The sequence below is a fragment of the Heliangelus exortis genome, chromosome 16 (genome assembly GCF_036169615.1).
Source record: "Heliangelus exortis chromosome 16, bHelExo1.hap1, whole genome shotgun sequence".
Classification (NCBI taxonomy): Eukaryota; Metazoa; Chordata; class Aves; order Apodiformes; family Trochilidae; genus Heliangelus; species Heliangelus exortis.
This window is the reverse complement of record NC_092437.1, coordinates 14036118-14057588: the sequence shown is the minus strand read 5'-3', so window position 1 is coordinate 14057588 and position 21471 is coordinate 14036118. Positions and strand designations below refer to the sequence as shown.

Below are 21471 nucleotides of genomic sequence, written 5' to 3'. Positions count from 1 at the left end.
TAAGCCTAGGAAGAAAGTGGGGGAAAAAAATGAATAGCAGCTCTGAGGGTTTTATAAACTCATCCTGGTGTAAATGCAGTGTGAAGCACATCTCTAGGGGTATCCAGTGGATGCCCCATGCCACAAGCAACTAACCTCACCCAGTGCTAGGCAGGGCCCACACTCCAACACAATGTGCAGTGAAAGCATTGTGAAAGCAGAAATTTGCCAATCTGCCTCATTTGCACAACTCTGGCAGCTGGACAACTCCCCACATAAGCAGGAGGCCAATGTAGTTCATGCTTCAGTGCCACTTCACAACACATGGAAAGCTGCTTGTCCTGACCCTAATTCATTGCTGAATCAGTGTTGCAAACACAGCACAAATTGCACTTCATTAAATTGCAGTAATGCAGATTTACAAACACCACACACACACACACACACACACAATCTCTTTTGCTTTCAGATCATTATATTCATCTTAGCTGGAAGAAGGGGGAGAGTTGTCACAGCCAGAGCTGGCCTAAGGCTATGTAAGGGCAGGAAAACAAATTCCTCTTATTACATGTGACCACTTTCCTCTTGCACACTTGTTCCTGTTGACTTCAATAGGGACAACAGCACTCTCTTAGCTCCCAAAATTTATAACCCCCTTTACAAACATCCAACATATGTTGCTTCCTATAAGACAGCTTACTTTTTCCCCTCACACTGTGAAATAGATTCATGTAATGGACAATGCTGAACACCTCAGCCTGTATTTGGCTGAAAGTTCACTGCTTCTGTTTTGTATCTAACAAAGGGACTGTGTCCCCAAATGCCTGTTTCTTCCCCACTTATTTTGTGTGTCTAGAGAGATACAACCTCTCCCTTTAACAGCCTTGCAAAAAGAAAAAAAAGCACAATGAAAGTACTGTTATATTCTCTTTCTCAGTTGCCAAGTATAGTTCATTATGGGAACTTGAAGGCTACACACTTGGAAAGTGAATTTTCAGTTATTATTTTTGAGATTTAACGAGGCAAACTCAAACTAACTCCCATAAACAAGGGAGGGACAGCCTGCAAAAGCACAGACACTGCTTGGCCAGCCTGGGCTGCAGAGCACTGCTCCTTTCCTGCCCAGACAGGCAGCTTCCCAGGCTACCTTCACTACTTACATCAGTGACTGGTGTTCTACTCCAAAGCAACAGAAGTAGACATCAGGTTGGTGCAAAGAGCCAACAAACTGAAAAAGCATCTTTCATCCAAGCTGGTAGGACCAGTCATGACAAATGATTTGGCTAACAGGCAACTGCAAAACCAGCACTGCCTGCAGGCATGAACAAAGAGCAAGAGGAGAGCACAGTCATCAGAGTACAAAACACCTCTAGGATGTCAAGGCCAGGGAAGCATGGAATTTAAGAAGAAAGCACCTGCCAAATCAGAGTAACCTCCCCTATGGGCCTGGGGTCAACATGGAGTACACTGGGTAAACCAAGGTACCAGGGCCCTGGAAAGGAGGGAAGGGAGAAAACTGCCCCAAGCAACAGAGCAGGGCTGACAGCTCTTCCAGTGGGAAGTCCCCAATTACCTGGAAACACCTCACCACACCCCTTCTTCCAAGAACACAACTGTGCTTTGTGCTGTGCCACCTGTGAGGATGTGACAGACACCACTGTGCTGTTACCTCTGGGGTCACTGGACACCCAGTGAGGGAGGGCAGCACCACCACCAGCTTTGGCTAAATTACTGAGAAACTGTATGTACAGATGTTTTCTGTAGGCAAGGCTCTCTTGAGATTTATTTTATCTATAAAAGACTAACAAACAGTATTATCATGTTAGGCATGCATACAGACAAGTTCCTGAAGGAGTCTAACAGGTAAGAAAATTGATGTGCAAGTGGTGGAAATAAGTCCCTGTGAAGCTCTGAATGAGCACAAGTTTTCTTACAGCCTACCTGTGGGAAATAGGGAGAAAGAAGACTGGCACCAGGGAAAATACTTCAGATTTCCAGATATAACAAAACAGGGGAAGTTCATATGGAAGTCTGACCTTTCATTTTATGCTGGCTCCCTTCTTCAAGACCTGGGTGATTACTGTCCAATAACTCTACTTTTTGGTACCAAACTGTTAACTTTCTTCTACATCAGGCTAAACAGTGTCAGCAGGAATCTCAAAAGGCTTTAAGAAGAATGGGAGGAAGAGGATAGCTCAGGGGTATGGAATGGGAGGAGTTCTGCTGTGGCTTTAGAGTCCTCCTCCACAACAGATTACTGCAATAAATCACAGTAAGCAGCATAAGCACCCAACAGAGTTTTGAAACAGTTATGGTTACATGGCTGTAATGCAATCCTCAGAAGAGCAGAACTTCTTAATTCACACCCAAGTTCAGACTCTCAGGAACTGCAACGTCCTCTCACGTGGGCTTCCACTTCTAGTTCAGTGCAGCAAAGGCCTGAAGTGTGAACAATAGGTACTCTCCAAACAGGGTGTCATGTCCAGCTCAGGGGGATGGAAGAAATCTGGAGGTCACCTAAGCCCAGAATGAAGAGATGCTGCCAAAGAGCTAAGGAAAAGAACAAGGTGTCCAAAGTAGCTGTGTGACAGATTTCAAATTCCCCCAATAGTTCTGATCTCCTCACAAAGTTAGGAGTACTCCCAGGTTTTCCACAACTGCTTCTACAGCAGAAAGAGGAGATGGCTTCAGAAACAGCTATTAGGAAGCTGGCAAGGCTGGAGAAGATGTGGAGAAAGATTCATTTTAAAAAGATTCTCATTTCTAAGCAAGTATTTTGCTTAGTCCACCTGTACACCCTCAGGAAGGTCAACCACTACAGGAGCACAGTCATCAGGCTCTGCCTCAAAGTCCCATTTAAATTTCTTCGTTAGGTGAGCCTTGAATTTTTCAGCCTTTTTCCTTAGGGTCCCATCAACAGCAGCACTGCACGTGCAGGAAAAAAACACCTAAAAGAAGAGAGTAGAGGTCAGTAAGAATTCAGCCATGGCACAAGCTGTGCAGCTCTTTCCTGCAAAGATGGCATCAACAGGATAGAACCACCCAGCACCTGTAAGAAAGGCCCACATCTTTTACAGGGTTGGATGGACCAGGAGATCCTCCAAAGCTTTTTGTATCACCAGCACCTTAGGATACTGAGGAAACTTAATAAAGCAACCTTGAAGGCAAGAGAAGAATGGGATCTCACTGGAAAAACACCCCCAGCTCAGCCCTTCCTTTGAGCACAGGTTACTGAAAACCGAACAAACTTTCCATCTGTTCTTCCACACAAATCTATCAACTTTTCACAGCTTCTATTGGCAGTTTGAGAGCTAAAGCACACGTGTAAAACTGCACAGGGCATTTTTCCTCAGAGCCCATTTCATAGCAGCCAACTTCTGCTCCTCTTCCAAATTCATGATACAGAATTTCCATAGGAAGGAACTTTATTTCAGGGCCAAAGGAAAAAAAAATCATTGCACTATACAAGAGGAAAGCCCTCTGGGGGAAAACCAAGTTCTTATTTGGGAGAGAGCTACTGACAGATGGATAAAACACTGACAACAAGCAGCAAAGTTCATTGCTTTAGGTTAATTTGCCTTTTCTTTGTTCATTCTACTGTGAAAATGCCTCTTTACAACAGGAGTTGCTCACACAGCAAGGCCACTATTGAAAAATATTTAAAAATTATATTTGCCACTTCTCCTTAATGAATTGCACATTAAATGAGTTATTTCATTTGTTTGTTTAAACATTGTTAGGGGTGCATATTCAGGGGTGGTTATGTACTTTCTCATCTATCAAAACTCCAGAACTGAGGATGCTGCATTAAGAGCTGAGCCAAAGCTAACAGAGATAATAAACTCCCCCCATTTTGCACTTCTTCCAACTCTCCTGCCCACATACAGTTAAGATTCTTAACTCTGATGGCTGTGTGCACACACACTGACTGGGTAAAGCAAGTCCCAGAGGATCCCTGGCAACATTTCAGCAGATCAGAGAAATCCCACACGAACAGAGAAAAGTAACTTCTGGCAAGGAGAGACTCAGTTCAATCATAAGACAAATTTTTTCTTTGTTCCTAACAATGTGCTGACTCTGGCTACAGCTGAACAGGGACTGTTGAGAGCAGCAGAGCCACCTAAAGGCATCAGCTTTGACACATTAAGTAAAAAACAGACTGATGAAATCCAAGGGCACACAAGAGTCAGGTAACCAAAAAGGAAAGGTTTTGGGTTTCCTAAGACAGGGTGCTGTCAAGATTCCCATCAGATGGGAAGAAGGCTGGTCAGCACAACCCTTGTACTGCAAACAAAGCTAGGTTTTCCAGTTCTGTAATGGCATGGAAAAAACCACACCAAAAAAAAAACCCCAAAAACCAAAAAACATAGAATCCCAGACAGGTCTGAGTTGGAAGGGACCTTAAAGCTCACCCCATCCCACCCCTGCCATGGCTCCCACCAGCCCAGGGTGCTCCAAGCCCCATCCAACCTAGGCTGGAACACTGCCAGGGATGGGGCAGCCACAGCTTCTCTGGGCACCCTGGGGCAGGGGCTCAGCACCCTCACAGCAAAGAATTGCTTCCTAATATCCAATCTGAATCTCCCCTCTTCCATTTGAAACCACCCCCCTCATCCTATCCCTCCAGGCCCCTGTTCAAAGTTCTTCCCAACTTTCCTGGAGCCCCTTCAGGCATTGGAAGGTGCTCCAAGGTCTCCCCACAGCCTCCTCTTCTCCAGGCTGAACAACCCCAACTCTCTCAGCCCGTTTTCAAAGGGAGGAGGAGCTGATGTCTTTTAGTTCATCCTCCTGGACTTCCTCTCTACTCACTCCAACAATTTCATGGCCTTCTTCTGTTGGGACTTCCATGAATCCAAAGTGAATCCATCAACTTTTCTTAATTCAAATTCCAAAAATAGTGAAGACTGTCACATGATCAAATAAATGTTTCCCATGATACTTTACCTAACAAATTAAAACCAGACCTCTCCCCCTCTCCAAACCTACAGCAAGAATTTGGTTACAAGTGGAAAAATGCTCTGCATCAAGTACCTGCAGTAAATTTACTACTGCTTCTGCTGGGATTAAGTTTCTATTGCTGAGCTTCACCAGCTTAACCAGGCTGTGGTTTTATTTCTTTTTCTTTTTTTTAATGCCAAGTTTTGATAAGCATGTTTGCTGAGCTGTTAGCATGGTCATAAGTTCTGTCTGGAGGAGGCTCAGGGGAGACCTCATCACTCTCTACAACTCCCTGAAAGGAGGTTGGAGCCGGGGGGGGGGGGGGTCGAGCTCTTCTCCCAAGTAGCTCCCAGAGGCCATGGGGCTTAAGCTCTGCCAGGGGAATTCAGGTTGGATATTAGGAAAAAATTCTTTGCAGAGAGGGTGATCCTGCATTGGAATGGGCTGCCCAGGGAGGGGGTGGCTTCTCCATCTGGATGTGGCACTCAGTGCCATGGGCTGGGAACCACGGGGGAAGTGGATCAGGGGTTGGATTTGAGGATCTCTGAGGTCCCTTCCAACCCAGATGATTCTGTGATTCTGTCACTGGTGGGAGTGACTGTTTTCACTAGTGCTGAATTACAGATTTGCCCAGGCCTCCTTCAGCAGAAGCAGTTTCCTGCACTTTGAACTAAACACAAATTCCCTCTGGATAATGACTTGGTTATAGGATATCTTCATCTCTGCAACAGGCTAACAGGAACAGAAAGGTTTCTTAGATGCTACCAATGTCCAACACTCACTACAGTTTCACTGCAACTTCTCTGCAAACAAAGCACAAAAAGGCAGCATCATCACATCAGCCTTTTGAGCCAAAGTTTTGTTGTCTTTTTTTTTTAACAACAACAACAAAAAATGGCATTTGAAAAAAAAAAAATCAGTTTAACAATAAACAGCAACAATCTTGCAGTTGCTCAGCTTCTCTCCTAGCTGTCCAGCTTAATGTAGTTGAATGCCTTTACATTTTTTAGAAAATGTGTGCTGGTACAGTCCAGTTGCATTGGTCAGTCCCAAGCTCTCAGAACAGCCCAGTGCAGCAGGCAACTTTCAGCACTATTTGCAACACAACAAAGGCCACAAAGTCCTTATTTCCTGTTGCAACCATTCCCATTAGCCTTGCCTCACTTTGCCTCTCTGCATGCAGACTAACTCAGTTTTACACAGCAGGAGATTCCTCTAGGCACAGCTTGAGCAGATCATGCTCTGAGATGACAAGCAAACACAACCATTCTTTGTAAAAAAAGAGAAAAAGTAAAATATGCACTTGCTTAGATAGGCTCACTGACTCCCCTGCAGCACAACTCCTTCTGCAGCATCTCCCTGAATTTATTCTGATGCCCTGTACACCCTGTCCTCCCACTCCCCCTGTTTAAGCAATAGCTGCAAACATACCTGTAAGGTGCTGGTTAAAAAGTTGTCCTGGGAGACAATGTCCACAAAAAAATCAGCTGGGATTTCATTGAGTTGGTGATACAGAACAGAGATGAGATTGACATAAAGGTCTTGGTACTTCCCTATGGCATCTTCAGATCGGCACAGGATGTTCAGGAGTCTTTTCCAGTGCTCAAATGCATCATAGACATTTCCAATCAGGAAGCAGATGAAAGCAAACTGCAACTCAGCTGCACATATTTAGCAAAAGAAAATAAAATAAAACATACATAAGAGCAGAAACCTATACGTGTCCTCTGAAAAAACTCTGTAAATGATTGCATAAAACTCTGGGAGTGCCTTTTGCAGATGCATTCTGCCCTTCCAGCCATTCTGCTAACAGCAATCAATAACCCACACACTATTTCCTAATGCTCTTCAGCTGGAGAAAAAACCAAACCATACTCATGCAGGTTGTACCTGTACCTGTAATTATCACCTTCAGAGAGTGACTCTGCTGACTTCCAGAGCATGCAGCCACCTAAGAATTCCAGTCTCATTCCTCTTCTCCAAACGGCACTCAAACCAGAGTGCAGACCTTGCAGTTATCCTGCAGGCACTTTCCAGAGCCACACAGGGGTGGAAGTGCTACTGCCCTGGAACACAAGGGCTGTGGGAGCACTGGGGGGTGAGCACTACATTAACAGATGTTTCTTCCTCACTGAATTAACAGACAGGGTTCATCTCACTGGGCACTCAGCAGCAGCTCTTTTGCCAGGACAATGACATCACTGCTCCCTAAAGTAATTATTTCTTTGTACATCCTACAACTGCCTTTGGTAATTTTTATAAAAAATAAATGTTGTAACGTTAAAATAGAAAAAATGGAAGAAATAAAAAACAAAGGCTTATTCCAAAGCTCAGCTGCCTCCAGGCTACAGCTCAGATGGGTTCACAAGCCCTCCATCCATTTTGCCATGAAACAAAACCACGTTTCAGGACCTCCCACCCTTTTCATATTTTTTCATATCAAAGGCTGTCAAAAAAGGCTGGCAAGTAACTGAGACCCTGTGGCCAGACCGGGAGTCCCAGCCCTCGCCGAGGATTTCTCTTGCAGCAGGGCTGCCAAACCCCAAACCTGCCACCGAGAGTCGTCGGCGGCACACGCGGAGCTGCCACTGCTGGGTGGGGCGGGGACTGCTTTCTGCTGGGTGTCTGGCACCACCTCCCCACCCACGCGGGAAGCAGAACTGGAAACTTAGGATGGTCATTCCCCCCAGTGCTCCCGGGACTCCCTAAGTTCTGTCCTCAAAGGCTGTTGCCTCCTTTACACACGATGCAGCCCTGCAGGTCCTGCTTTTGACTCAATTGGAGGCAATTTGAATTCCGAGAGCAGCACTCAGGAGTGCGAGAGGCAAATGTGTCAGGCTGGCAGCTCCAGACACACCGCACCACACCCGCACACCCTCGCAACCAGAACCGGGGCGCCAAGGACAGGGCCCCCGGAGCAGGCGCAGGATTCATCCCGGGGCTCCCATTTTACAGAGAGCTGAAGCAGCAAAGCGCTTCCCGGAGGACAGGCGGCACTCACCCAGCAGTCCCAGGGGCTGGCTGGCGTACCGCTGGCTCATCACCCTCTCCAGAGCGTAGCTGAGGTCCATGCTGTGCCTCGTTATCTCCTCGGGAGTGGCACCGTCAGGGTACATCTGCTTCGGCAGCTCCGTGAACCTTATTTGGGTGCCGGCTCTGGGCTCCATGCGGGGCAGCCGCGCCAGCCCCTCGGCGTAGCTCCGGCACTCGGTGTCCACCGGCGGCAGCCGCTGCTCCGCCCGGTCCCGGCTGTGCCTCCCGGCCGCCACCGGCAGCACCTCCGAGAAGGCGCAGATCCGCCCGCTCTCCGGCTGCAGCTTCTCCATGGCCGCTTCGCTGATGAAGCTGCTGAGCGAGACCCATTTCTTCAGCGTCTCGTAGGGGTAGGGCCCGAGGAACGGATCCATCTCCCGCAAGTTCTCTCGGAAAGCCTCGGCCTCTCCCGCGCCCGGCGGCGCCGGCCCCACCGCCTCGGTGGCCGCGTCCCACCGCAGCACCCGCACCTCCCGCCGCTGCAGGCTGAGAAAGAACCCGGTGCGGGGCCCCGTCTCCCGCCCGCCTCCCGCCCGCCCCGCGCTGCAGTGCACGAAGTGGAGACCCGGCGGGATCATCTTGACGCCGCGGAACCGGGGGCCCACGGCCCAGCTGCTGTAATCGATGCCGAACTCGGTGCCCTCGGGCACTCCCAACACCACGACCGCCGCGCCCTCGAAGAAGAGCTGCCTGGCCAGCTCGGGCTCCAGCCGCGGACCCGCCATGGCTGTGCGGGGCAGAGCGGCCCAAACCCCGCAGCTCCCGCCCCAACCGGACCCTCCCGGGCCCGCTCCTCACCGCCCGGAACTGCCGCCGAGCCCTCCCGGTCCTTTCCGAGAAGCGCCCGGGTGGCGCAGCCGTCCCGGGCAGGGCAGTTCCCGGGTGCGGCGGGTTCCGGGCGCGGCCGGCGGTTCCGGTACCGGAGTCTGCCCGGGGCCCGGGTGGCCGCTCCGGGTACCGAGCCCTGGGCCCGCACTGCAGGCGGCCGGGCCCCCCGCCTCAGCGATCCCCTGGTTCCCCAGACCCCCTTCCTGCAGCCATTCCCCTCCGTGGCTGGGGGCGGCCCTGCAGGCGCCGTCCCTGGGGTCCCCATCGGGGCCAGGGCTGATCCCAGCTGCGGTATAGAGGGACCAGAGCCCTGCTGCGGGAGGGATCGACAGCTGAGGAAAAAATGGGGTTTTTCAGCCTTGAGAAGGCTTAGGGGAGACGTTATTACGATGTTAGAGTACTTAAAAGGGGACTATAAAGAAGGTGGAGACTCCTGATTCACAAGGACAAGGCACAAGGTGCTCCTGGGGAGGTTCTGCTTGAGCACAAGAAGAAAATTTTTCCCCGTGAGGACATGGGAATGGTCTCCCAAGGGAGGTGGTGCATTCCCCCACTTTGGAATGTTCAAAGTCTCAGCTCGATGAGGGTGCTGAGACATCTCACATAAACAGAATTAGAAAAGTTGGACCAGATGATCCTTGAGGACCCTTCCAACCTGGCAGTCTGGGATTCTGTGACTGAGAGGACAAAGAGATGGAGCCCCTGGCAGCAAGGCAGAGGCAGGAGCCCTGTGGTGGGAGGGATGGCTCCGCAGTGCCTCAGCCACCCCCCCAGGGCCACAGGCCCTCAGGGACAGCTGCCACCTCCTCTCTGCCTTTTGAGCATCCTCACAACCACCCTCACAGCCTGAAGGTGCCTCCAAGGAGGGGCTGCCCCTCATGCCACCACCCCCAGCTCCACCAGATGCAATGCCCAACCTTGCATCATCTTCAGACAGTGCAGATCCTGGGATTTCCACGTGTGGACAGACCCTGGCTGCAAGGTCCTCCCTTCAGCTCTTCATCTTTGTTTTTTTGGTAGGAAAGAGTCCACTGAGGCCCCGAGCTGATTTAGCATCAAACACATTTATTTCACCTTTATTGAATACAAGAACAGTGAGCACACACGCATACACCACCAAGCACTGAAAAGGAGTATGACCAAAGGGGGGAGAGGGAGAACAAGGAAAGAGAAAAGGAGAGTTAGTGAGGGAACAACAGAGTGTTGCAGTTGGTTGGTAAGGTGCTTCTCAAATAAAAATAATTCTAATTATTGTTATTGTTACTGTTATTATTACTCATGCAATTGCAGGCCAGGTTTGGAATGGATCTGTGGGATTGGGTAAAAACAGGCACTCGTGTCTCCCACCCCATTCAACAGAAAGGCCCCTGGAAGAAAACAAGAAGTGATCAGCTATCTGAAACAGAGCCAGGCAATGGGCAGGCTGGGGGAGCTGAGCCTGCAGGGCCTCAGGTATAGCTGAGCAGCAGAAACCCACACCTCACCGGGTGAAAAAGCAGTGAACTTTTCTCTCTCCTTTTTATTTTATTTTAAAAGTTTTTTAAGCACTGCCACACGCTGCGGAAGCCAAGGACTGGATCTGCTCACTCCAAACGTAACACACCTCAGTCCAAGCACACAAGTCTAATTCTGTAAGGTCACTAATTTAGCAGTAACCTTAGATTTTATAACTGTACACAATGTCAAAAGCAAGTATCGAATTTCACAGTAGCCTCTGGTAGGCTGTAAAAGTGCCAAAGCCAGGTGGGCTCCTCTGAGTACAAAACATGCAGTGTGTTGATGAACACAAGCACTGTGCAGAGCACAGGTCCTTCACCACTCACCTCTTTAAGAGGGCTACAACTACTTCCAGCTGGTTTGGGTGTACTGAAAAAAAAAAAAATAAAAGAGAGAAAAGCAGCCTCTTTACAACTGCCTTAACTCTTTTCTGTTTGGGGGTCAGCTCTAAAGGTAGTTGAAGGCTCTTAGATGGAAGGAGACCCTCACGACCTGGCAGCACTGGTGCCAGCCAGCAGCTCTCTGCATGCCAAGCAGCCTGTGCTCGGGCCTTTCATGTTTGCAGGAAAAACCTCCCTGCCAGGAGAACAGACCTCAGAGGGACATACACAGCTGCCAGAGAGCAGGCTCTCTCCTAGGATAGCAAAGGCTGTGAGCAGAGTCTGCCCACAAAATGTCCTCATGGCATGAGCTCTACTACTTGTGGTCATCCTCAGGGCTATCGCAGGACCTGACAAAAACAGACCTGTTTCTGGGCACAATCTGTGTGAGGGGTGGGAGACTAAAGGCAAAATGGTGCAGAGTTGTGGGCCCTTCTGTTTCTGCAGGAGCAAGAGAAAAGGAAACCCGTTTCTGTCCTTTCCTTACGGATTTTGGTTCCAAGTCTGCCTGGTTCCCTAACTGCCTGGTTCACAGTGTACAAGGCCCGAGGCTTGGCCCATGATCCCCTACCAAAGGCAGCTGTGGAGGAAGCCTGTGGCTAAAAGGCTGAGCTGGGGGAAGACAGCTCCACTGACATCTCCTTGACTTTTTACACACATGGCCTGGGCTCTCTTGTCCAACCTGGGATGCTGGGAATGCTTTGCAGTGCTGGAGACAGCACCGGGGGAAGGACTTCCATCGTCCTGCCATCACTATACCTTGGGCAGCCCCTGCCATCACACCCCAGGCACCAGGGAGAAAGGGCTGAGAGAACCCCTCAGCCTTGAACTCTACTACAAAGCTCAAATAACCTCATTACTGGGATCCAGAAACAAAGCAAAACTACCCAACCACTGTCACAGCTCAGTTCACTGAGGAGCCATCATCACAGTCCTGTGGCTGCCACCTTGCTCCCAGCTGACTTCCATGGCTCTAGGTGGGGGCTGGGGATATTACCCTGCCTAGAGCTGCCAGAGGCACAGCCTTAACCTCCTTCTCTGCCCCTCCAAGTCACCACTGACTCTCCAAATCCAACCACCAAACACTGCAGATCAGCCGGTGGGATGGTTCCCTTCTTCCACCTTCTCCCCTCCCCCCCGAAAAACAGCAGCATTTGAAACCTTCCCCATTCTCTTCCTGCAGGACTGAGAGTCCCATGTGATCTAAGAGTCTCAAAATACACCAACCACAGTCAATCAAAGAGTTAATAATTTAAAAATTTTGTCATCATATTGACCAGCACTGTTGAATTATTTCAGTATTGTTCCCTCCCTCCCCCCTCATTATATATAATAATATACATAACTTAAAAGCACATCCATATGAAAACCCTACAGGCTGCTTTTTTATAAATGAGAAACCATATACATATATGTATTGTTTGAAATGAAATCCATTCTTAAATACCTTCAGAGGACAGGAGATTGGACAAGTGCACAGAGAAGATAAGAAATGGAAGGGGAAGAGTTAACAGAACCCAAAAAGATGCAAAAGAACCAGCATGGAATGAGGGTAACGGCAAAACCACACCTGTGAATCAGAAAATAACTATTAGGTAATAAATTAACTGGTTTAATCTCTTCTTTCCAGAGGAGGGGAATGGTTTTGCTTTTCTGCTTGTGGTTTGTTATTTCAGTTTGCTTATTTCTTGCTTTGTTGCAAAGCAGTTTTCCTTTCCATTCAGTGTACAACATATGAACTCATGATTGTGTATCCTTTAATGTAACATGCAAGATGGTGGCTTATTGTATTGTTAACAACATTACTGTTATTTTTTTTAATCTTATTTTATCTCCAATCCAGTAAATTCTTCAATTTATCTGCAAAGAGGGTTGGCTTTGTTTGTTGGTGGTGTTGTTTGCTATTCATTTCCAGCATACAGCAGCAGTGCAAGGATGCATTTTGTTTCCTGTTTATATATATATATATGTAAGTATGTATATATATATATATATAATATATATTTGCTATTCCTTTTTTTTTTTTAAATTTTTGTCTCTCGCCATGAACATTGCAGCCAGGATGTCTGTATCTTGCTGACAAATCCAGCATGAAGGCTCCTTCTCCGCTGTTCTCCAGGTTTGAATTCAGATGCCAACTTCCATCAACTTGTTGGTCAAGATTCCTGTACAAGGCAGATGGAAAGGACCAGTCATGGGGAGCTGATTTCTTTGACTGTGCCTGGGCTCCTCTTTGTATGAGAGCACCAGTCAGTAAATTTGCAAACACTTGGGGCCTCAGTTTACATTTAATTACCAGGACTTCTGGTAACCAGCAGGAATTCTGCACTCACTGGGCTGCTGGTGGGGTATGGGGGAGATAACAGTGGGGCACAGCTCCCTTGTGTCAAGCCCTTCAACTCAAACTGTGTGGCTCCCTGACTGAGGGAAAAGTCTCTGAGCTTACTTGTTGGTGCTGTGCAAGAGGAGGTAAGATCAGGCAGATGAAAAAGCTGCTTCTGCCCTTCCAAGCTGCAACAGAGCTGGCTGCTTTTCCAAGCATAAAATCTGCCAACCAAAACCTCCGTATCATAAAGAAATACAAAATGTCCAAAGAGGCCTCTCAAAATGCAGCCTGGCTGGTGACAGAGCTACTCATACATTTTTCAGCAGTGAAGCTGCCTTCAAAAGCTCTCTCTCTCCTTTCCACCAGGCACCTCTGCTGTTCTGACACAGAGATCTGCTGGGCTGTGTTACCAGCAAAGAGCTGCAGCAACCTGGCTGATGGGGAAGAGTTGGGTCAGAGCAGGAGGTTTGTTTAGAGGGGAGCAGGAGTCCTCAAGGGGATCTGAATGGCACTGAAGAAACTTGTTTGTTTGTTTGGGGTTTTTTGGTTTTGTTTGTTTGTTTTCTTTTGTTTTGCTTTTTGTGGGTTTTTTTGGTTTTTGTCAAACACCAAACACTGGTCTGGTATTTTGGAGTGGCTCTGCAGAACCTGTAGTCAACTTCCTCAGCCCATCCACAAAAATGGTAAACTGGTATCACCTCTTCATCTCTCTGCTCTGAGGGACAAGCAAGTCCTTTCTTTTTACATGCAAATGAGTCTGATCCCTCTGCTGAGCAGGACAGCAAGCAGACAGCTGCAGAATTGCTTTCAGGAGCATGGCACTGGCTTTCTAACCACAACCAGGTGGCCATACCCAAAGCCACCATCACAGTGAGCTGCAAAACTTAGTGCCAAGGAGCAGAAACACCTATCAGCACCTGTAGCTGGTGGGGGCTGGAGACATTTTCCCAGCTACATCCACCCCTTCTGCAGCAGGGATAAATGAAATCTGGTAAGTTCTCAACATACCTGAGGTTTCTTGTCCCTTTCCTCTGGAGAAGGTTCTGTTTCTTCTCTGTATACCACAGCTTTGGTTACCAGCATGTCAGGATGCTGTAATTTTGCCTCTTTGATTGCTAAAGCCAGTGCCTAGAAACCAGAAGGATTTGTGTCAGAAGCACTCGTGGAAGTCAGAAGTATTTGTGGTCACTTCCCTGAAATCTGATCCCTTGCTCTCAGACAGACAAAACCATCCAACAGGAAGCAGCTGGAGCTGAGTGGGATTCCTGGAGGACATGGATGCAGATATTCAAAGCTGAAACCACAGCAGCCTAACAGAAGAGGCTGAAGGCCACCACTGGTCAAGAATTTGCACACCCTTGGGATGCCTAAAGCACTGCCTTTCTCTTGCTGTTTTATTCTGTAGACACGTGCTGCGTCACAGGATCCCTACTGGAAAGCAAAGAATCACGCAGCAAAACCCTAGAAAAATCTGTATTGGTATTTAAAAAATTAGTATAAATTTAGTATAAAAATTTGGTATATATATTCAGTATAAAAACTAGTATAAAAATCTATATAGTATAAAAATATTTTAGAGCCTTTTAAATACTTGAGCTCTTAAATTTTTCTTTTTAAGCAAAAAATCCCAAAGGGTTAGGCTACAGGAAAATGACCCTGCAGCCCTAGAGACTTGTGTCAATCTCTGTTGTTTCATCATAAAAGTTTGTCACTTTTTGTTACTTTTTCCTGGAGGCAAATGCAAAGCACCATCACTTGGAGTGACTCAGACTTTAGTGAGAACACAGAAAGGAGAGGAAGAACCTGGGACACGTGGAGTATTTCAACACAGAAAGGGCAGCTGGAAATATGTTTTAAGGAAATTAGGTGATCCCATCACTAGTGTCTGTGCTGGATACAACTGCTGCTTCATGGCTGGGGTGTTGGGCTTTAGGTCAGGGACACTGCACCCCATGGGGACCTGCACTTCCAGACAGAGAAGGGAGGTGAGGGGTCAGTTTTCAGAAAGGAGGGATAAGCAGGTACAAGCCAGAACCAGACACTTGTTGTGCTGCTGGGACAGCCACAGCCAGGTCAAGCCAGGGCATCCCACTCCTACCTGATCCTGGTCCACATCTTCATCTCCTGTGATAATGATGCGTTTCTCTATCCGGGTCTCTGAAAACCCTCCCTTCACAGTCTGCACAAGAAGAAGGAAAACACTCACCCACAGCTCTCCCACAAGCCAGCTCCTGGTGCTTGTAGCTCTGCCCATGGGAGGAGGGACAATGCCAGCATCACTTTAGAAACTCCCCCCATGGTTAGTGTATCCCCCACTACCCTTGACTCGGTGAAGGGTTAGAATAGGCAAAGACACAGCTGGCTACAGGTAGGGAGGAAAGGAAAAGGGGTAGCTGGCAGGCACTGAGCACTTCTCCTTCCTCAGCAGGTACTGCACTGAGCTTCTGCTTTCATTTACATGCATTTACTTTGAGTGAGGTCCTCTGATGCAGCCTGACCTCCCTGAATTTCTTACCATCACCTCCCCTTGCCTGAGACACTCCAGGTCTAAGAACCCTAACACACCCACAGAAACACAATTCCCACAGCTGACATGAGGCAAAATGCTCCAGCACTGGTGCTGTGGTTTTCTTGAGCCAGAGAGACTTAGTGTCTGGCCCTAGGTACACGTGGGAACCAGTTGCATGGGCAGGGACTTGCATGCACACTGCTGACACCCGAATTTGAAGTCCCTTCCACCCCTGCAGCTGGCTTCAGGAGGTCAGCAATGTTCAGGTGCTGCTCTTCCTTCTCTCCACAATGCCCTTCTGCCATCCCAATTTACCAACAAGCCCGTGTTCATATGTTCACAGTTCCCATCAGGTCCTTCCTGCAGCCCCCTATGGTCACGTCTGGCTGGCCAGGACAGGCAGGGCAGCAACGCTGAACAGGGCACAGGGCAAGGAGCTCTGTGCTGCTTCACCATCACCCGTGGGACAGCACACAGCTTTTTGGCTTTTTATGGAGGAAAGGGACATTTTCTGCAGTACCAACCACAATATAAACCCACCCACTCGAATGCCAGCACCTTCCATCAGGAACCCCCCATCTGCCCCCTCTGGAGCTGCTCTTACCTTGGTAACGTGGGTAGTAGTGGAAGTTGAGAGGGTTTCAGCAGTGGCACTGAATATGCTGGTGAGCATCTCCTTCCCAGCAGAGCTGCTGGTGATCTGCAGGACAGAGAAGAGCAGCAGCATCAGTGAGGCCACCACAGGAGAACCCCAGTGCTGGGTCCCACAGAGCAGGGACCTTCCCACAAAGATGCACCTGCTCAGCCAGGTATGGGATGAGGTAGGAATGGCAAGGGAACAAAAGACATTGCACTGTGCTTCCAGCTGGGCCCAGGCTTTTTTGGGGCCCAGGGATAGGTTTCCACAGCTACCCCAAGCTGCAGGAAAGGGCCTCATCAGTGGGAATGTGATTTCAAAGCTGCGTTTCACTCTTCCCCATCCATCCTCAGGGCCATTTCAGTGCAGAGCTCTCAGGGTGCCTCTAGCTCTGTCCATTCCAGCCATGCAGTGCTGGATACATTTTCCCTGTTGCACAAAGTGGCGAGCCTGGGGCAGCACATGGCATTTGGCCATGCCTGACTCCAGCAAAACAAGGCAGTTGAGTAGGAAAACCCTTGTGTCAGGAAGGGCTGCTGGTAGGCAGGGTTGTTGACAGCCATCACCTCCAGTGGGAGTCAGGAGACTCTGAGTGTGGCCTTGGGTGGCCCAGTAGGACACCTAGGACTAAAGATATCTCATCCTACTGTGAGACTTCACCAGGGACTGGGCTATTTTTCAGGAATTATCATCCTTCATCAGATGCTCAGGGTGCATATTTGGCACAGGAGAAAGGTGATGGGCAGGGCCATCTTGCTCCCCAACCTCCTGAGCATCCTTCTGATCTTCCCAGTACCAACAAACCAGCCAAGGGTGTCAGTGCTGCAAAGACCAGAGGGGGCCCTGTGGGACCATCCCCAGCCTGTAGGTCCCCTCTGTCCCCCCTCTCCCCACCACCTGGCCTGGCCAGTGGGCACCACATCCTCCCCCTCACCGGTGAGAGGGAGCGAAGGTCTGCGGAGGGAACGGTCCCTTTCCCAGCCTTGGTGCTGTGATCCTGAAAGAAGAGCAGATGGGCACAACGTGAGGGCAAACATGGCAGGTTGCCCTCCAGGGACATCCTGGATAGGGCAGGGACCCCCCCAGCACAGCTGGCCCCGGAGCAGAGGGACTGCTGGGGACAGTGGCTCCCCGAGCTGTGGAGGGGCCAGCCCTGCTTACTGAGGTCACCAGAGCTGTCTCTGCAGTGCCACCATGAGCCGTGGCTGTGGCCTCCCTGCTGCCCAGGCTGCCTCCTCCTTCCACCTGGTGGGGCAAAGGAGATGTGGTCAGCCTGGAGATGCCAGGTAGGGGGGTGACATTTCATTGCTGCCAAAGGCAGGCAGGGACTGTCAGGATGGCACGGCCATGCGTGGTGCAGGATGCATGGTGGCTGTCACTCTCTGGAGGTGGCAGCACATGGCAACAGGGCCAGGGATGCACACAGAGTATCTCTGGGTGGGCTCTGGTTTGATACTTTGGGGATTCCACCAAGTAAAAGGTGAGCAGAGGCCCCAACCACCCCACTCAGCCCCCTGCCCTCCCAGCACTGCTGCCTGAGGACAGATTTTGCCAGACTGTGGCTTGGCAGAGCCATCAGGGCCACAAGAGGACAGAGCCACCACATCACCTGGGCTTCGCTTGTGGTGCCAACCTGGTGTGGAGTGGAGCTGTCTGCTTCAGGCTTCTTCATGCCCAGCCCCAGGCCCGTGGTCTCCGCATCTGTTTTTGGGGATGACGACTGCAGAAAAACACAGCAAGACAGGCCCTGAGGCGTGATGCCAACCCACACACCAGCCCCCAGGAACAGTGTCCCTGCCCTGCTCCTCTGCAAGTGCCACATCCAATGTCCTGCAAGTATCAAACTGAGCCCTACCTGGGCAAAGAGCAAAGGCCAGGCTGCTGTCCCGGGCAGATGGCCACCATGCAAAGTGTCCTGTGTGACTGACATACCCCAAATCAGAACTGATGCTCTGTGGCTGGTGTTTTCAGGCATTTTTTTTTTTGACAGATTTACAGAAACCATGGCTTAGGTCAAACTGTTCTTCAAAAGGTGGGTGAGACCCACCAAATCCATTTCACTCATGCCCTGCAGCAGGTTTATGATCTGCACCAGCTCCCAGTGGCTGTGGTTACACCCAGGGTGTCAGAGCCTCAGGGGAGTGGAGACAGGCTTCCATCACTCCCATACCACAGAGGACTGGAGCTGCCCAGGGCTCCTGCACAGGGGATGCTGAGCCAGTGCTCAACATCTGGGAGCCAATGCAAATGCCTCCATTGCCCAGCACTGGCCACAGGGCACCATGGAGCTGATGGCCCATGCCCACTGCCCTGCTGTGACCCTGGAGCCCACAGCATCCACACAAGAGTTTCTAGCCTGGCTCAGGGAAAGCTCACTCTAATTCCACAGCTTTTTCCTGGCTCCAGGTCTGGACTCTGGCAGGTCCAGGCAGCATTTGGAACTTACCTGCCAGGGCTGAGGGTTGCCCCAGTGCTGACAGGGCAGGAGATAGCCCTGGCCTGGTGCAGAGGCAAGGTTATGTTTTGTCCAAGCTGGTGCTGGCACTGCTGTCCTCTCCCCATGGTGTTCACTCAACTTCTACATACATGCCACATGCATTTCCCTCAGCCCCATGACAATCCCTCCCATGACTGTCCACAAGCTTTGGGGTGGCTCCCACAAGCTGCCATCTGAATCCCTCCCAACCCCACATGCCTGGAGAGGTTAGTTGGCAGCACATTTCTCTTGTCTACACAAACTGGTCACTGACTTCATGCAAAACACAAGGACAGAGCCATCAGTTAGTGACACATGCCCTCCCCAGCTCCTAACCTGCTGTAGTGGTGCAAGGGACAGGGTAGGCAGCCAAACGCAGGGGATTAAGAGATGACAGTGACTTCTCCTGGTTAGCCAATGCACAGCACACATGATAGAGCCATGCAACACAGATGACAGCATGCACGGGGGAAAACACCTACACCAGAGAGGAACCTGGGGCTGTTTGAAAGCTAGCATGCTTTTCCAAACCAAGGTGAGAGCGCACACCAGCAAGGCACTATTTGGCATCAAGACAAGGAATGTGGAGACACGATGGCACCAAGACAGTCTTGGAATGGTGTCCCTGTGTACCTCGAGCTGGGAGACATCTGAGCTGGGCTGGGAGACCTTTTCCCTGCCCTTTGCATCCTCTTCCAATCCAGCAACTACTTTGCCAGTGTGCTGGAAGGAAACCAGGCTTTCATTTTCCATTTCACTCTTGTCCTTGTCCAGCTCGGGCAGGCTCCGGGAGATGTCCTCAAAGGCTGTGCCATGGTAGTCACTGATCACCGTGAAGTCCACTTCTGCTTCCAGGCTGGAGGTAGAACTGACCGTGATGCTGGAGCATTTGCGTTCAATGGCCAGGTGGTTGTCCTTCAGAAAGACCGAGTCCTTCTCCTGGTCCTGCTCCTCATCACCGGTGTCACTCTCGGGAGCCCGGTGCCGAGGCGGTTTAGCTTTCTCCTCGGCTCCCTCCCTCAAGCCTGCTCTCTGAATGAGACACAATGGCGGAGAGAGATGGAGACGGTGAGCACCACGGGGAGAGGCAGTGCTGGCAGTGCCGACCAGGGAGAGGGGAGGAGGAGGAGGAGGAGGAAGGCTGCAGCAAACATCACAGAGTGGAGTCAAACACAACTCAAGCACGGAGACTGAAACCTTTCTGACAGCAGCGACTTTGCAGGGGTGGGGTGGGAGGAGAAGCGTTACTCGATCTGCTTTTTGCCAAAAGGCTACTGGCAATTAATCATCTCAGAAAAAAAAAGAGTCTCTCACACAGAAAAGCTTGGTCAGCTTGGAGGCACGTCTGTGCACCCGGTGGAAGCAGATGTATGCAAAACAACAGGTTGGTTAAGACATTCAGGAACAGCTCAAATGCCAGTGCTATCACGTCAGTAAGGTTGGGCACTCAAATTAAAAACAAACGAAGGGGAAGAGAAAAGAGTTTGAAAGGAAAGGGCCCCATCAGCCACGCACGGTGAAGGAGAAGCGAAGGAGTGTGCCAATTCCACTGAGCATCTGCACAGGCCCCGTGGAGCGTCGCCCCGAGGGGAGAAGGACCAGCCCCATGGGGGTGGCTCCTGCACCAGGGGGGAAATCTGCCCCACTGACAAAACACGGCCCCTCCAGAGGTCTCACAGCCAGGATGAGCCTTAGCCATGACATGGTGGAGTGTTTGGTCAGTGTAATTGACAGCACAAGCAGAGCCAAGGGATGATCTCCCTCCGTTAGCTCTGCTCCAGACAAAGACATACCTCTCAACTCTGCCATCCAGAGGGTACATTTCCCCTCACCGCACTTTGCCATGAAGTCGTGGAAAATCTAGACCATCCATTGCTGGACATCACATCTAACTCTAGGCTGTTCTTCCTTAGGAACAGCTCTAAGACAGCTGAAGACAGAGGAAACCCACCTCCTAGACTCTGGTCCACGAGTTTGCAGCCAGAGCCATCCCCACAAGAGGCCGAGATGTGCTGGCACAACCTTCCCTTAGCACTGCTGGGAGGTTGAGAGGTATGAGAAACAGGGTGTCAAACAAACTCAAGAGGAAGACGCCTGCATACATAGCTCTGTGTGTGTGTGTATGTATAAATACACACATAACAGCTCTGCAATGGGGAGAGGAGCTGGAAGCACACAGCTCTCAGCTGGTTAAGGTGAGCTTTCATACTACAGTAAGAAGCAGTTAGGAAAACAGCACTGAGACCTGGAAGACCACTGGACCAGCAGTCTTTACATTCTCTTCTTTCAGGCTGGATTTTACTGACGGGTCAGATAAATCCTTTTCTTCCCCACTTGGTTCCTGAGATTTGCTCTGGATTAGAGAAAATGGTTAGTTTTAAGGAAACGAACTCTACAGGAGCGGATCTAGAGCTTACAAGAGCGAAGAAAGCTTTTTCATCATCCAGCCACCAGCTTGCCGTATACAGGGGAGGGGGGGTGAGGCTGGCAAGCTAAGCAAGAAGGGATGCCAATGTAAGAAATGCAAGGGTGAAGCTGGAAGCGTGGGCACACCGCTGCTAGGGGGGTGTGCGTGTCCATGATGGAGCCGCAGCTCCTTCAGCCACCCCCCGTCTCCCCTTCTTGCTCCTGGCCATGAAGCTGAGTGCCTGCTCTCGGGTTGGCGAGCAGCATTCTCCAGGGAGCCAAAATGTTGGGAGAGGTCACAAAACAAAAGCTGATGAACCAACTGGGCAGCAGGTCTGCATTCAGCAAATATAAGCCTGGCGGCACACACAGACATAAAAGGACAGGGGATGTGAAGCTATCAGTCAATGGATGTGTGAGGAGCCACTCAACAGAATCAAGAGCTACACAACATGCGCATGA

The 21471-nt window shown here is 50.0% G+C and overlaps 2 protein-coding genes across 18 annotated transcripts in view; both read right to left on the bottom strand.

Annotated features, from left to right (window-relative positions):
- Positions 1–1733: 1733 nt before the first annotated feature.
- AAR2 (AAR2 splicing factor) lies at positions 1734–8781 on the bottom strand. 2 transcript variants are annotated; one of them, XM_071759618.1, is made up of 3 exons: positions 7919–8781; positions 6349–6578; positions 1734–2927 (listed from the first exon to the last, which is right to left on the bottom strand). In XM_071759618.1, exons 1-3 carry the CDS (start codon positions 8673–8675, stop codon positions 2760–2762), a joined length of 1155 nt encoding a protein of 384 aa, XP_071615719.1. In that variant the 5' UTR covers positions 8676–8781; the 3' UTR covers positions 1734–2759. The 2 variants fall into 2 exon arrangements, with proteins under 2 accessions (XP_071615719.1, XP_071615720.1); XM_071759619.1 differs by lacking the exon at positions 1734–2927 and adding an exon at positions 5113–5720 and having other exon boundaries at positions 7919–8751.
- A 1042-nt stretch (positions 8782–9823) lies between these two features.
- EPB41L1 (erythrocyte membrane protein band 4.1 like 1) overlaps positions 9824–21471 on the bottom strand; it is a 65282-nt gene continuing 53634 nt past the window's right edge. For 5 of the 16 annotated variants that reach the window (XM_071759918.1, XM_071759917.1, XM_071759926.1 and 2 more), the window contains 7 exons: positions 19237–19635; positions 17761–17847; positions 17062–17124; positions 16095–16190; positions 15080–15160; positions 13990–14109; positions 9824–12820 (listed from right to left, as the gene is read on the bottom strand). In XM_071759918.1, coding sequence (XP_071616019.1) covers positions 12812–12820; positions 13990–14109; positions 15080–15160; positions 16095–16190; positions 17062–17124; positions 17761–17847; positions 19237–19635 — 855 coding nt within the window. In that variant the 3' untranslated portion in view covers positions 9824–12811. Of the gene's footprint in view, positions 12821–13989; positions 14110–15079; positions 15161–16094; positions 16191–17061; positions 17125–17288; positions 17373–17736; positions 17848–19236; positions 19636–20848; positions 20957–21471 lie in introns of all 16 variants that reach the window. The other 11 variants (XM_071759911.1, XM_071759910.1, XM_071759914.1 and 8 more) reach the window with 6 other exon arrangements.